Source organism: Tinamus guttatus, unplaced genomic scaffold (genome assembly GCF_059628265.1).
Source record: "Tinamus guttatus ecotype Peru unplaced genomic scaffold, ASM5962826v1 Tinamus_guttatus_pri_ptg000172l, whole genome shotgun sequence".
Classification (NCBI taxonomy): Eukaryota; Metazoa; Chordata; class Aves; order Tinamiformes; family Tinamidae; genus Tinamus; species Tinamus guttatus.
Window position 1 is genome coordinate 1215984 of NW_028288706.1, and position 15841 is coordinate 1231824.

At 48.7% G+C, this 15841-nt stretch overlaps 1 protein-coding gene across 1 annotated transcript; it reads left to right on the forward strand.

The window, feature by feature from the left end:
* Positions 1 to 4712: 4712 nt before the first annotated feature.
* Positions 4713 to 12528, forward strand: TEDC2 (tubulin epsilon and delta complex 2). The gene is made up of 10 exons (XM_088523226.1): positions 4713 to 4738; positions 4857 to 4955; positions 5027 to 5076; positions 5387 to 6041; positions 7209 to 7262; positions 8802 to 8886; positions 9036 to 9144; positions 9390 to 9491; positions 10188 to 10399; positions 12261 to 12528. Exons 1-10 carry the CDS (start codon positions 4713 to 4715, stop codon positions 12405 to 12407), a joined length of 1539 nt encoding a protein of 512 aa, XP_088379352.1. The 3' UTR covers positions 12408 to 12528.
* Positions 12529 to 15841: the final 3313 nt, after the last annotated feature.

Below are 15841 nucleotides of genomic sequence, written 5' to 3' on the forward strand. Positions count from 1 at the left end.
GAAGAGGTGATAGTGGCATCATCCTTAACATCCTCATTCTCCAGAGAGGGGATTAAGCTGCTCCCTTCCCCCGTGGCACACAGAGCACCCCCCTGCTTCGGTAGGGACAAGCACAGGTCGGGTAGCCCATTCCCAGACGGGTACAGTGCGGAGGCCGGTCGCTCCTGCAGTACGGGGTTTGCAGGGGCTGGGTGATGAAGTGCTACAGATGTTTTTTAAACACACAGGCTCTATCTCCAGGTTTTTAGATTTTCATTGTCCTCACGTTTCACCTCACAGCACAGATCTCCTTGCTGAAACACTCCTCTGCCTCCGAACCACAGTGCCTCACTTCCTTCCACCCACAAGGCCAAACAGGATCTCCTGAGAGTCGTACCGGATTTGCACAGAATGGGCAGATTACCAGCTCTGTGGGACACAACTTTGACTTCTGCCATTGTCAGGAAGTCTGAGGGGACAACAAACCCTCCTTTTCCTACCCACTGCCTGCTCTTTCCGCCAGCAGTGAAGTCAGAGCCCCTGGAGCAAGACTCAGCCCACTGATTCAAGTGAACCTGTGCCTGGTGAGAAAGCAGACACAGAATCCACTAAACGCACCTGCAAGATCCAGTCCTGCTGGCCCAATGCGCATCGGCATCCTCTTTTCCAGCTGCAACATGCCACAACACATCTTCTTTCCATATCCCTTTCCCACTGTTTCTTACTGACAACCACATGAAGTCTGGAGGGATTTTGCTGCAGTAGAATAGATCTGGGAATCTCTGTAAAATCCATATTCCTCACAAGTTAATTTCCTGGAGTCAACCAAACTTCAAAGCTGCGAAAACTGGGGCTGAAGAGGGATCTCTTCAGGGATATTTATGCTTTCTAGATATTACTGCTTTCCAGCAGTAAGGCAACATCCTCACGCTTGCACTAGGAATAATGCAGGGCTTTTTCCTTCCTTGAATCAGACAACAATAATTTGGGTCCGAGAGGAGTGTGTGTCTCAGTTCCTTAGTCTTCAAGTTATCTCCAGAGAACCTGAGGCGCTTGTGCAGGGCACTTTCCTGGCATTCTAACAATGCTTGCTCAGGTTTATTCGTAATGAAGCTTATCTCCCACTTGTCCTTTTCCTTCTTGGTTGTCATCCAAGTGTGATGTCTACTTGGATTCTATCCTAGGGAGCCCTACAGCGATGGGCTGCGCGTTGGGTCTTCAAAGAGCTCTAGGCACCCACGAGGGGTTCTAGTGCTTGGGCAGCTTGGCAGCTTGGGCAGCTTGGGCAGCTATTTTTATCAGCCTCCAGGCATTTGACAATTAGGATCTCGGTTAAGGCAACGCATGAATTGCACAACGTAACCTGACACCTGTCAAGCTAAGGAACACATGCTTAACACTGTGACTTTGTCTAGATTTCACCTATGCAAAATACCACATCACGGCACACACAAAAATAACTAATGGCAGCACTGCCAGCAGCTGACAATTGTGCATTTCCCACATATTTTAACCTCCTTATTTCTTGTAAATAAATCTTTAAGTCATCACTTGCATCAGTTTCACAGCATTTTCCCAGCAAGCAACAACACACAATAGACCCACAGTTCCTAAGTGTGAAACGTGGCTCCTTCAGCCCTGACGTGTCTCCTGCACCAAGCGTGCCAGCAGATCAGGCCTGTAACAGGTCACGGCTCATCACTTGATGAGCTCAATCCTGCTCTTTGGAGCCACTACCACTGAAAGACTCAGATACCATTACCTGAGAGGGTTTGTTTTTTCAAGTGGTTTGGTCAGCTAATCCACCAGAACACCAACCATCTGCAAGAGAATTTTTAAGTGCTTTATCTAGCAACAGCCCCATTCCAAGGTTCAATAGAAGAAGAGGCAGCAGGAGTCTATAGCTGAGGTGTGGGAGGTAGAAAGAGGGGGGCTGTCTAGTGCAGAGGTGTTAGTACAGCAAATAAACAACTGCATTAAATATAGGCATGTTTTGAGCCTCAAATGTGAGCAGAGGAATGCTTGTATTTCTCTCAGAAGGTTTCTGCTCTCCATTTCCTAATTAGCACCCTCTGGACTTTTCCAAGAGCCGTTTCGGTTCAACAGCCGAGCAGTAATAGTATGGATTGCATCAGCACACTGAACGGGCTTGCCGCAATGTCACCCACGCTCATAGGTGCGATACCTACAACATTCCCTGGGTGCAGGGAATGGCAGCCACCAGACTGTCTTGACGCAGAGGCAAGACAGGCCTGGTGACACAAAAAGGCCATCCCAGCAGGGCACGGATTAAACACAAAGGGCCTGCATATAAGTTTCCTGAGTCATTAATGGGAATCCTTCATGTCCACATAAAGCCAGAGGTTCTAGGGATATCAGCTCTGCCATCTAAAATACGAATGGTTTCTTAGGTCTGTTTTTCTGTTTTGGTTTGGTTTTTTTTGTTGTTGTTTTTTAGCAGTGCTAAACAGCTTGACTCAAAAAAAAAAAAAAAAAAAACTGAGATATCAGTGGCATCAGTGCTCTACCTGATTTGGACCAGGCCTCATCTGATTTGTAGATTACAGCAGTCTGTTGGCTTTTTTGTTGTTGTTGTTGGTTGGTTGGGTTTTTTTTTTTTTGGTATTACCTTAATTGCTTAAATTTCAACATCATCCAGGTGCCTAACAAGATCTCTAATTCATCTCCCAGCGCCCAGGGAAATGTTTGCAACTGTAAGAGAGGTTGGCCCTCTACTGAAATAATGTAAAACTACATCTCTGGGAGCATTTTCAATCCCATAGCGAACCACCCTGTGCACAGAATGGCCGTGCAGCATCAAGCTACACTCTGCAGCCTTCCCTGCCTCTTCCTTCTGCATACACCTCCCCTGACCAAGACTGATTTTCAAACCTTACCAGGAGAAAGACATGGCAATAGTTCTGCTAAAAGGAGGAAAGTAGAAGCTTCAAGATAAAACCAGCTGTTCAGCCAAAGCGAACACCCTAGCCACCTTTGTCGTTCGCTCTAAAATGCAACATCTGGCTCTTCTACATTAGGCCTCTACTTGTCCGAGTGGTCTACTGAGAGGAGCAATTGTGTAAAATGGGCCCTTCCAGTCCCCCTGGCTGAGCTCCCCAGGTGGATTCGCAGCTTTAGACTTTGCTGTTTACTATATGCTTTTACTGTATGTTATTCTTGTTAGCATTACTGAGTCCAGTTAGCCATGGAAGAACAAGCTAGATTCTCTCTTGGCTCATGCCACAAAAGCCTATTTTGTTTAAAGAGTTTTGATAGCACTTCATAGCTCTTTGATAGCAACTTATACTTAGTTGTGAGCTATGAGCCAGAAAGAGGACAGTATAATTTTGAAAAACTGTTGCAAAATCTGTAAAAAAAAAAAAAAAAAAAAAAAAGTCAAGTCTTATCTCCATCGGTGACGTGAGGGTTACTGTGAGCCTCACATCTTTGTCTCTTGAAGAGTTCATGGTCACACAGCTGCTGAGAAAGCTTGAAGATGCAGGCTTCAACAGCAAAGAAGCATTTATATCCTGCTTTCCAAACATTATTATATTTTATTCTACTGAGGAAGCGAGGAAGACTTGTTTCGCTCACTTCAGTCACAGAGCCCGCGCGGGAAGGCCCAGGAGCCACCAGCTTCCTCAGGAATGGCTTATGAGGTGGCTCCACGTCACCAGCTGCCACCACAAACACCAAGAGAACTAAAATCTCTTTTATGCCCCTGACCTTCAAGAAGAAGGTGGCATAACAAACTGCAAAGACACATATACTTTTTTCTTACTCCTAAGATCTACCTTTACCCAAATCCATATCCCTAGTAGTTTTTTTTTTTTTTTTTTTTTTTTCCCCCCAGGAAGTTCTGGACTTTCTGCACACTCGGTGAACTGTGTAGGAGAAAGCAATGGCCAATTTTGAGACAGCTTCATTCGCAGTGTGCTACCCAAATCACGTGTGCTTGCAGCGACCACGTCCCCTCTGTGAGCTGATTCGACACTCCGGCGGCCGCCAACACACTGCTCTCCTCTTCACACACACATGGAGGACAGAGGAGATGACCGGGAAGAACCAGCACAGATTTGCCAAAAACAATCACATCCCCTGGCCAAGAGCCAATCACATCTTCCACAGCAACATGATAGAAGAGGAAAACCTTGATTTTCACAAGCTCTCCAGAGTATCCTTAAAGCCAATCTGGTCGCTTGGCCATAGAGGTAAGTGGAAGTTTGGCTGGATGAGTGGGCTCCAAGTCCGGCACACAGTCGGCTACTGTCGCACCCCTCCAGGCTGGATCCCAGGGCTGGGATCGCGCAGCCTCTTCTTTGAGCGACCTGCAGCACCGCACAGCGCGCTCTGGACCAGCTCATGGGCGCCATCAAACTAACGACGGGACAAGGCCACTTGGAGGGTGCCTCATGGCAGAAGAAGGTCTGTGAGGGCTCACGCAAGAGCTGCACAAGGTTGAGGGCCCAGCGCGTGGAAAGGGCCCTGCTGCTGCCCCAACCACGTCAGGGTGCAGCACCGGGGCCAGCAGCGACACAGGTCGGTGTCAGCGCCCAGCGGCGCGGGGACTCCCGTGCTCAGACCCTGGCCCACACCGCAGCGGTACGAGACGCCCCGGCAGCGGCGGCGGAAGCAGCGGGGCGGCCCCGCTCCGCCCGCCGCGCAGCCTCCGCCGCAAGCGCCGCCCCTGCGAGCGGCGCGGGCCCGGGGAGACCGGCGGGATCGGGGCCGCCATGCTGCCCGCGGGCCGCGGCGGGCGGTGAGCGCGGGCCGGGCCGCGGCGGGGCTGGCGCGGGGCTCTGTGCAGGCTGCCGGGGCTCTGTGCAGGCGGCCGGGGCTCTGTGCAGGCGGCCGGGGCTCACGGCGGCTCTTCGCAGGCTGGCGGCGGCGCTGGCGGTCGCGCTGCGCGACGGCGCTGAGCGGCGGCGGGAGCTGGAGCGGCGGGCGGCGCAGAGCTGGGCGCTGCTGCGGCGCTGGTGAGTGCCCGGGGCCCGGGCCGGGCGGGGACCGGCAGCAGCGGTCAGTGGCACCGTGTCTCACCCGCCAGGGACGCCGAGGACGAGGAGCAGCCGGAGGCGGGTGGCAGCGTGGAGCAAGGTGAGCGCCTGGGCCTGGCATCTCCACACCGGGGCCACGACTCGGTGGCTGCTTCTGGTTAGTGAAGTGGGGACCGTTGTCTGGAGGATGTCACCTTGTGTGTCCCCGTCCATCCCCATGTCATCTCCATCCTTGCTGGGTCAGGCGTCCTCTGTGCAGGCACCATGAGTAGAGACGCGAGGCCTGCAGCGCCGTCTGACGGGTCTTGCATCTCTCTGCAACGCTTGGAAGAGGGAGCTGGTGGAAAACGAAGCGGGAAGGTCCAGGCTGGGGCTGTGCTTTTCACCTTCTCGCACATCTTCTCTTGCAGAGAGCAGGCCGTCGCCTCAGGAGCTGCAGGAGCTGGAGCTGCTGAACAAGGCCTTGGAGAGGGCGTTGAAAGTCAGGAGAAGCGTCCAGAAAACTCCTCTGGAAGCCCAGGGAGATAGAGGAGGGAAAGCTGCGAGTGAGGGACCTGCTGCCAAAAATGCACCAGTGCAGCAAGTGCCGGTATCTAGTGAGGGTGCTGCTGTGGCCACCCAGGCAAGAGCTGTAAGCAAAAAGCTTTCCTCTTCTAAGAAGCCTTCTTCATACCTGCTAAGAGCCCCTTATAGGACTGACCCAGAGGTGAATAAAACACATAGGAAAGCCCCAGCCAGACATACCTCTCGAGCTCCTAGTGCAGCTGGGAAGAGCCCTTCAAAAGCTGTGGTGGCTTCCAAACAAGCAAGGAGAGAGAGGCTAGCAATCGGTGCCAGGAACCGAGAAGCTTGTATTGCGACTGAATCCCAAAAAACAACTGGCTTGTCCACACATGGCCTCCTCGAGCAGCAGAGTGTCTCCACAGGGGATTCAGCAGGGCAGGAGAACTCGATGGCTGCTGGTTGTGGTTCCCTGGGAGAGTCCAGCAGAGAGGTGGAGGGTGCAGCGGAAGATGCCTCAGGAAGGAACCGATCACCTCAGACAGACACCCTCCAGGAGAAGGGGTAAGTCCTGAGTTTGACTGTAGGCTTGTGCATCTGCACAGGGTGACCTGCGTCCTACTACTCTGCAGAAGGCAATTTGGTTTCAGTGCACCTCAGATCTTCTCAGGTGTAGGATCCTTTACTGAGTAAGCGTTTCAGTCGTAAGGGCTTGCTGTTAGATGGTAGGACTTCCAAAGTCTTTTATTTCAGACTTTGGATAGTTCATAATCTGTTGTGACTGTTCTAGAAATATGTTAAAGCTCAGTACTGGCTAAAAAGTGATTGCGCTTGAAACAGTGTAATAAGAATTATAAAGTTCATGTTGCTGAGATGCTTTGTAGAAAAATAGCGAAATAATTCTTAGAAGCTTGGCTTTGCCTTCAAAGCAGTCTGTATTATTCAGACAATTTCTGTATTAATTTCTAAATATTCTTCACTTTAAAGAAACAACAAAGTTCAGATCTGACATGCATCTGTGCCCAGAAAATGTTGAGAAATAGTTCTAGAGCTGCCATAGCCCAACTCTTGTAGGGTGAGGAGGGAAGTTAACACTGTCAATGCGCTCTTGGAGTGGGCACAGGGCACCGAGTGACAGTTGCTGGGGAAACAAGAATCTGCATTCAAATATTTTCTTACCTGAAGCCCTAACTATTGTTCTGCCTTCATAGTTTGCATGCAACTCTAGTTAGATATTGCCAGCCTACATGTTTTTGCCATGCAAGTTAGGGCTGATTCTGCTCTGGGGTTAAGATGGCCCTTTCCTAGTTGAGGCAAATCTGTCATGCTCCAGTTCAGCAGTGTATTTAGGGGAACATTTACTTCTGCCTGTGTTTGTAGAGATTATTCCTACTAGCTCCTATTGAAGCTGTTGCATCCATGTGCTTGGCTTTGTCATGGTTTTGTTCCCACCTAATGCTTCTTGCCTTTGGATGAACCTCTGTCTGCTGGTAGCAGATGTAAATGCTCTTCCAAGAGACCTTGATGACATTTATGAAGTGAATGAACAGGGTAATTCCCCTTCATGGTGGACATGATGAAGATGGTGGAGAGTTCAATCTCCAGGGTTGTTGACATCTTCCATGACAACTAAATCAATGTAAAACTGAAGCAAACGGTCATTTTCTCTACTTGAAGGTGAGGCTCTGCTGACCTCTGGCAGTCAGCACTGATGAGTCTCCTGTTTTGCAGATCCCGGCTGAAGCTTCCCCTTTCTTACAGGAAAGCCTATTCCAGGAACTCCAGGTAAGCCCATCTTAGCCAGTCTTGTCCATAATGACTTTCTGCCCAAGGAGGGGTTACCCATGAGGAGGGAGTCCGTATGGAAGAAAAATCTTGTCACAGCATAGTAGATTTGTTGCTGGGATTTGTCCAGATTTTTGAGTTTAAACATTGAATGTAGTGGCATCCTCCTTGTGGCATCCTCCAGAATTCCTCCTCCTCTAGAAAACTGCTACTTAAACACCAATTTATTAATTGCCCTTTAGCAAGTCTTAAAGACTCGGTTCTCTTAATTTTCCCTTGTACACTGAGCCCATCTATCTTGATTTAAAGGCTGCATCGTAATGGAGAATAGACACATGGGCCCTTGGGTTAGACAGTCATGGACTGTGCAACTATTTTAAACTTCTTCCTGATGTCTCTGATTTGCTGTGGAGGGTTTGGGGAGAGTGGCTGAAAGGCATTGGTGCTTTAAAGAAATTATTTAAGGATGATTTGAGGAGCATGCAGCAGTGCTGATGCCAAGCTTTGTAAATGAAACACACTTCTCTGGTATCTCACTCTTATTTATGTGGCATCTACTTTAAAAATTGGGCTCTTATCTAGGATTCTGGCCAGCTTAGTGTTAATACTGTTCTTTGGGAGGCAATACAGCTTGAGACAGAACAGCGCTCTCCCGTGACCTTGAAGGACCAGTGCAGACTGGTCCTCCCTTGGCTGTTCCCATGCAAAACTCACTTCAGAGAGTAGTTGGATGTGGCACGGGGCCAGCTGATCACTGGGATCTGTAAGGCCACGAATCCAGAGCTGTTTGACTCTAGCAGATGTTGTGTTAACGTATAAGGCGTTCACTTGAGCAACAGAGGGATTCTGATTCTGATTAAACACTGATTGGGGTCCGTGTAATCATCCACCACACTGTCCTTAAACCCCTGTGTTGTATTAAGTCTCTGTTACCCATGGATTGCTATCGTGCGGCTCGCCAAACATTTCATGGTGCTTTAATCTGTAATATGGGTATTAAAGGTGAGTCTCAGGGATGTATGAAGGAATTGCTGAAAGCTAGGATAAGAATTTGTCGTGTATCTTCTCTACCATGGTAGCTCCTTTCTACATACATTTACTAACATAGTGGGTGTACAGAAATGTAAACAGCTTATCTGAAAGCTTTGTTACGTAAAAAGCATAATACAGGTTGTTTCCCACAGAGCCACTGATGTGCTGGGAGGTCACACTTTGCTTAATTTGTAGGACATCCTTGTCTCTTATGGCTGCGAATCCTGCCCCTCCAAACAATTAGAGAGAAGTAACATAGGCATTTTGGAGTACCTGATGCTTTCTGCAGCATGTCCTTGTTGGTCCAATACTGGTTGTGAAAACTAGGGGGGGAATAGCTGATAAACAACTTTTTTTTTCTTTTTTTTTTGATAGTAGAAGAAAGGCTTGAGGAAGATGGTTGTATTTGAAGCATTGGATGTCACATCACTGTCTGCCAGCTCATTGTGAGCCCTGTCTAGTACCAAAAGCTAATTCCTTTGTTCCCTGCCCCTCTTGAATTTTAAGGGCATGGGAGAGTTGTCGTCTCTGTCAGACAAGAGCAGATGCAGCAGCTGCAAGGAACCGTTTTATAGAGAGAATCCAGACAACTGTATCCTTTCTCAGCTCGCCGTGCCCTCCAAGAGCACGCCACACAATGCTTAGTACAATAATCTTGTTATGTTGGCCCAGGGCTTAGAGTGGTGTAGAGTTATTCCATGTTGGTGCTGTGAAATCTTTCTTAAGCTGCTGCTGTTTGAGTTTTGTTCACCGCTACCAGCCTTCAGTCCTGCAGAGATAGAGGAGGAGATAAAGGTCCTGCAGGATGTCCCCTTCCTTCTGAGCCAGTTTGTGGAAGCTGAGCATGCAGGTAAAAAGAAATAAAAATAAAGGCAGGGAGAAATCAGATGATTCCAGAAGGTTCAGTTATGTATTTGTCTTATGTTCCTGGCATGTGTGGGACACAAGGGACAGGTGCAGGAACCTTCTCTACCCAAAATGAGGGCTGGTTAAGCCAGCCTGCCCTGGAAGCTGATGTTTTAGAGGACAACTTCAGTATTCTCAATATACGGTATTCCAATATTCTGCTAGCTTTTTTCTATGCTTCTGTCCTAGAGCATGCCACTCTGCAGCAAGAGTATGAGAGCCTCCTAACTCTGGAGGGTTTGCAAACCATAACATCTCAGTGCCTACATAAGCTGCAGCGTCTGCGAGAAGGTGAGGTCAGGCCCTGTGTTCTTAGTCCCATCTGAGTGTGGTGGGATGTGAGGCCATGGTATCTATTTGGCACCTATCTGTGTTCAAGAGAGGCTTTTAACGGGACGCAAGGGTTCAACGACTGCATTCAGAGGGTTGGGATCAGTCACACAAAGTCCTGTTGGAGGCCAGTAATGACCAGTGGACTCCAGGGGGTTGTTTTGCCTAAAGAAAACAAGGTTTGGGGGGAATGCCATCAGCATCTATAAATATGTGAAGGGAGGGTGTAAAGAAGACCGGGCCAGACTCTTTTCAGAGATGCCCAGTGACAGGATGGGAGGCAATGGGCACAAGCTGAAATGCAGAAAGTTTTGTCTGAATGTAAGGAAACGCCTGTTTTACTGCAGGAGTGGCTGAGCTCTCACACATGTTGCTCAGACAGGTTGTAAAATCTTGATCCTTGAAGATACTCATAAGCCTTCTGGGCTTTAACTAGGTCATTTGCAAAGGTCTCTTTCAACTTCAACTGTTTTGAGAGCTGGGAGGCTGCGTGCTATGGTTTAACGTGTCCTGATTGAGCTATGTGGAGGGGCTTGTCCCTACTAATATAATGCTGATAATTATTCATTTGTAAGAACAGTAAGTAGATCCCGCATTCTGGAAGTGCAGATCTAACTCTCACACTCCTGTCTTCTCCTGACTCTTCCGCCCTGGCAGCTGTGGAGTCCCACACGAGGCTGTGTCCGGACTGCACCGGGGATTCAGGAGGCTGCTCCCCTGCCTACATCCCTCCCAGGGACGCGGCGTGTGGCCGGGCTGGGCTGCTGGCTGCTCCTCTCCTCTGCTACTCCAGTTTCCAGGAGCTGAGGGACCTGTTTGCCTTGAAGTTGCAAGTGGCGATGCTGAATCAGGAGATTGCCATGCAAAAGGTGAGCTAAGGGCATTAGTGCTGCTGAGCAGAGGTGGGGACGGGTGGCTGTGGTGCAGCAGGTGGCAGTACTGGATGTTGATGGGGAAGCCGCTGCCTTTCAAACTCCCCAGTGGTGTTTTGTGTTTATACCTCATGTCCAAAACCCATCAGCGCCTCACTTGGTAGAAAATGGACTTAATGCCTGGCCTGTTCCTGCATAGTCTGGGTTCACTTCCAAGTGAGTTAAAGAGGGCTTCTCATCTTTGTTTTCTGGCCAATCAAGGCCAGGAAAATCAGATCATATTTTGGCTGCTCTTGCAGAGTTGGCAGTGGCAGAGGTTGTTGCTACTGCTTGGAGATCCCTTTTAGCAGCTTGTTTTAGTCCTACGAGGGCAGCCACTCTCTCCTCCTCTTCTGCTTGACCTCTGACTAGTCAGTCTGTCTGTTCCTGCCTTTTTAATCTCCCATCAACCATGCTGTGCTGCTAATCTTGACTTTACCTTTCCCAGAAAGACTGTAAGAACATGATAGGAGGTCGATCTCTTCACTAGCCTGAGCAGGGTGTTTGCTGCACAGGGATCACTTGCTCTTCTCAAACTACAAACAGTAAAGGGTAGAGATGATCTGTGAAATCGCATCCACCCTCTGCCATTGGCCTGAATGATGGAAAAAGGCACTGGAATAACAATTATTAACAAACCGAGGAAGAATTACTGGTACCTGACTGCATGTATCCCTCTAGCAGAAGGTGTCCTGTGTGAAGGCAAGCAACAAACTTTTAGTGCTGTTCCCACTGACTGGCCCTATTCCCTCCACATGTGTATCTGCAGACAGCTACTTGTACTGGGCAAGCTCAGAATCTTTGAATTTGCCCTATGCAGACTGTGCAAGGTAGTTGAATTTCTTGGGAGGGATAAAGTGAATGGATTTGGTGTGGGTTGTATCTCCTGGCCTTGGAAGAACTCAGATTTCTGGGCCAAGCCTGTCCATAGCCTTTCTATGGAGGAATGCCAAGAACCATAAAATCGTGTTGACTCGTAGCCTGTCTCTGATGGTAAAGGTCTGTTTACCCCTATTCTTATGCATTACGGCAGACCAGGTTGGAGAAGGGGCTTTGCCTTAGGAAAAGGAGCTGTGTAGTACTTCATGCACCTATTTTGCCCTTAGGTAGCTCTTTATGTCTCAAAATTGTTTCCAAAGAGCAACGTTTCTGAAAGTTAAGTCAAGACTGACAAACTAAAGGCTTGTTTTCTTCTGCTAAGCATGGGGTCTCTTCTGCTCGAGGTCATCATTCTAGAGCTTTGAGCTGTCAGTTATGCTGAGAAGGGCCCGTGAGTCCTTCGAGAGCATGGACTGACATTACAAGCCAGGCTGAGTAAGGCGGAGGGCAGGAACGGAGGCAGTTTCAGCATCCCCAGCCAGCTGTGCTGCCAGAGAGGGCTGCAGCTCTGTTCTGAATGGGTTGGAGCCAACTGCTCGCACATCTCTCCTGGATTCGTGTAGTCCAAATGAGAGGTCCTGTGCAAAGCTGTCCACTGTGGGCTAACAGAACCACTCAGAGTGGCATCTTCGTGCATATCTGCCATCATCCTGCCAGCACTGGGCCGTTCTTGCAGTAAGAGTATTTTCGGAAAAGCACTGCTATTCATCCTGTGTATTTAGGAACACCTTGAGTGGCTGCTGGTGTATTGTACTGAGCAGAGGTGGAACAACGCTGCTATTGTTGAATATGACAAAAGAAAACCATCATCTGCCAATTAGCATCTTATTACTCATACTCTGCTGCTTAGATTTCACTTCTTTGTGCAGCCACTTTACTTTATGGAGCCTTTAAGAAAAGGCTCTGGCTCTGTCCTGATGACATATCTCCTTTACTTCAGGTCATGATGGCCGAGCTGCTGCCCGCTCTGGAATCCAGACTCCCCGCGGAGGCCTCTGTGGTTCAGCTGTACCGAGCCGCTTACACGCAGCTCTGCGAAGGCGGCAAGCGGTTCCCCGCGCTGGTGAGAGACGAGCTGGCAGAGTGACCCTGCCCGGCCCTCCTGCCGGCCCTTCGCACAGCCATGGGCAGCTTTGAGCAATAAACCTTTTCCATTAACTTTTACTCTACCTGTATGTCAAACTAAAGAAAATTAAAATTTTTTTTTTCTTATATTCTCTTGGAATTCGGCACCTCTGAGGCTCTGTGATTCCCTCCAGGGTCTCCATGGATTCTGTTGTTTGATTTTCTCCTAATGTCTGTCTCTCCAGCTAGCTCTAGACCCTCACCCTCTTCAGGTGTAGCGGGGATCTGTAGTCAGACAGCATAGCTGTCATAGCATAGCATAGCCATAAAACATGATTTACACTGTTGACAAGACAGCCACACTGTGGTGGGGTGCAGCTTTTACAGTAGCAGAAATTTTGGAGAACCTGAGCTGCTGCCTCCTTACTGTTGTATTCCTTAGCTGGCGCCGTTACACGGAACCACAGAATGGTTGAGGTTGGAAGGAACCTCTAGAGATCATCTAGTCCAACTCCCCCACTCAAGCAGGGACACCCAGAGCACATGGCACAGGGTCGCGTCCAGGCAGGTTATAATATAATGTTACAATTAGCATTACAGTGCTGAAGTTTTACCTTGTGGCTATGTATGAGCCGGTGGTCTGGGCAGGGGTGGGTTTTCCGCACTTAGAGGTTTCTGAAATCTAGACACAGTGGAAGGAGCCGGTAAAGCAGCCCAGCAGGTGGCACTCGGACCTCTGCGCTATTGCTGGACCAGCACCAGGCTGGGCCGGGGGAGCAGTTTGTCATGGTGACTGATGCAATACCCCCGAAAAATACGGATTCTCTGGCAATTCTGACCTTGCCAGCATGGCTTAATTCCAGCTTCGGTTCTTCCCAGCAATTGCTAGATCCTGTCGCATAGTTAGGAGGCAATTAAAAGCAATGCTTCATGGTCACGTGGAATGCCTCTGCTTTGAGACTGCAAAGTCCCTTTAGGGGAGGGCCACTGTGTCCCACTGCAGCGTTTCTGCTCTTTATTGCACTTTGATTCCTGCTGTATGTTTGCATGCGTAATGTGGTTTTGTTACTCTTCCTACACCATATGAAAAGCTTTAATTTTCATAAATGTGCAAGACTTTAAACCTTTTAGTTTTCATCACAAGCTTGGAAAAATGGTAGTTCAGTATGAATATAGAGATATAGAGAAATATAGAGAATATAGAGAAATCCAGATCCAATTTCTTTCTTGACCAGACCCAGACCCCTGTTCTCTGTCTGAAGCGATCTTGGTCTTTGCAAGACATCTGAGTATGGCTATATGCGTGCAACTGGGGTAGCTCATTTGTAATCTGGGACAAGAGGAGGAAGCTAGAGGCTTTTCAACTAATATAATGCTACAAAAATTGTGCTGTGCAGTTTTACTACATGAGCTCGCTGGGCTGGTTGGCTGGAGCTGCCCCGCCAGTGCCAAGGGCTGTGCTCAAAGCAACTGCTCTCGCTGTTGTGCCGCTAAGCTGCAGAGGTCCAGGCACAGCGTGGGCGCGTCACCTTCACCCTCAGAGCAGGTGAGCACGGGGAGCCTGGGAGCACACAGGGCAGAGCAGCGTGCCGGGGAGTCTCGCCTTGTTCCCACTTGGGTGTCTGCTGGGAAAACCGTCCTGTGAGCAGCAGTGCGGTCAGCGCAGGCATCATAAAGACTCTTGACTTAAGGACTGCTTAGGAGAGCAAACGCTCTGCCTCCTAACATTACACAAGTAAATATGCCAGGGACATCCACATCTGCATGTTTAATTTTTACAGATGCCATTTGGTATCATTAGTTACCGTGCTGCTGTCCCTAACTCATCTCTGTAAGGGCTGCATGAAGCATCTGCTCCTTCACTCAGAGGAGCCCAGTACAAGCTGACGGTAACTTTACTGACACTGCAAGGACTACACGGATGCCGAAGGACTGTGAAGAGGCAACTGAGCCCACAGGACTGAGATGTCCTGGGGAGGAATCACCACACATTCGGAAGGCCGACGGGAAGTGTTGGAGAGGCGCAGAATGGGAGCACAGCCTGCAGCACAGCAGCCGGCAGGTATCTGGCCCACTTTGTGCCTCTGCTTGTGTCATGTGGTTTTGTTGCCCTTCCTACACCAAAGGCAAAGCATTTTATGTTTTTTATAAATGACTTTAAATCATTTGAGTGACTCACTTATCTCTGCTATAGCACAAGGCTCGTTGGAAATGAAGTATGATGGCTCAAGAGCAGTCTCACTTAATGTTGGGAGGGGGTTCCCTTTTTTGTTACAAAAGGTAAAGCTATTGGAAAAAGAAATTACTGTCGTGCATCGTACTGCAATGAAGAAAAGACAGAAAAGGGTGCCTGTGGTGTCAGTGTATTACAAGAAATGCATGAAATATGCAGTATTTTCTAAAAGAGATATCCATGTTGTGTAGGTAAGAGCTGTGATGCAGCACAAAGAGGAGTAGCATCTTCTCCTTTGTGATCTTACATAGTGGAGCTTGAGTGTTCTTAACGTTAATGCCACCCAGTACAGGAAGCTGGATCCTGGCAGGAGGCACGCTCTCTCCTTCACTTACAGATACTCTGCTCGCCTCTTCCATCAGCCTGCTTTATCTCCTACCTGGACTTCCCCTGTTAGTGCTTTTTATCCTGCAAATAGGAGTGACCTGGGGGAAGAGTGAGGCAGCGCTCCCGTTCATAGGCATTGCAGCCAGTGGGCTCTCTTTGTAGGGTTTCATGCAGGGTGTCTCTCTCGTTTGGGCTGGGGTTACCGTTGTTGAAAGCTTCAAGGGTTTTATGCTGGGGACATCCTCAGCTCTGCCACAAAGCACCTGCTACAGCTCCCTTTTTGAGAGAGACAACACGTAGAGGCCAAACGTTAGGGATCCTCTGCCTCTAAGACAGAAATACTGAAAGTTTTAGGAAAAAACAAGGCAAATCTCATCCACAGTGATGGACTTCCTAGCTGGCCAGGTAGGCAGCTGTGGCCAGCATTTGGAGAGGCAAAAATTGAAGGACTCATATGCAATAACTGAATTTCACTTGTGAGCAGGTTAAGTTAAGCCTAGAAGAGCTGGACTGGGGCAGCCCCATTTACACTCTGGAGCAAGGCTTCTTTCTTTAAGCAGATGCATGTCTAGTAGCGGGAATGCCCAATTTTGCTGGAAACTTTCTCACCCTCCTTGTGCTTCAGAAGAAAACAAATCCCTAATCCTAATTCGGCTTGACATGAAAACAATTAATTATGTAGATATTAAAATCTCTTAGCCACTGGACAGATCAAATGCTGGTTTTGCATCATCAAAACCAGCATAAAGAAAAACTATTCACCTTGGTTTTAGTTTGGGAAGAAGGCAGAGCTTTAGTCCTACAATTGTGAAAAGTTTCTTGCATGTTAATTAACCTGAGCCTGGTTAGAAAGAAGAGTACAGCGACCAGTGTTCTTCACGTGCCACAATGTAAGG

What these genes read in the sequence shown, in the direction of transcription:
- TEDC2 (XM_088523226.1), top strand. Translation starts at nt 4,713, where the DNA reads ATGCTGCCCGCGGGCCGCGGCGGGCG. An exon ending in GACACCCTCCAGGAGAAGGG is followed by an intron (nt 6,042 to 7,208) that starts GTAAGTCCTGAG and finishes CCTGTTTTGCAG; the next exon opens with ATCCCGGCTGAAGCTTCCCC. An exon ending in TGTGGAAGCTGAGCATGCAG is followed by an intron (nt 9,145 to 9,389) that starts GTAAAAAGAAAT and finishes CTTCTGTCCTAG; the next exon opens with AGCATGCCACTCTGCAGCAA.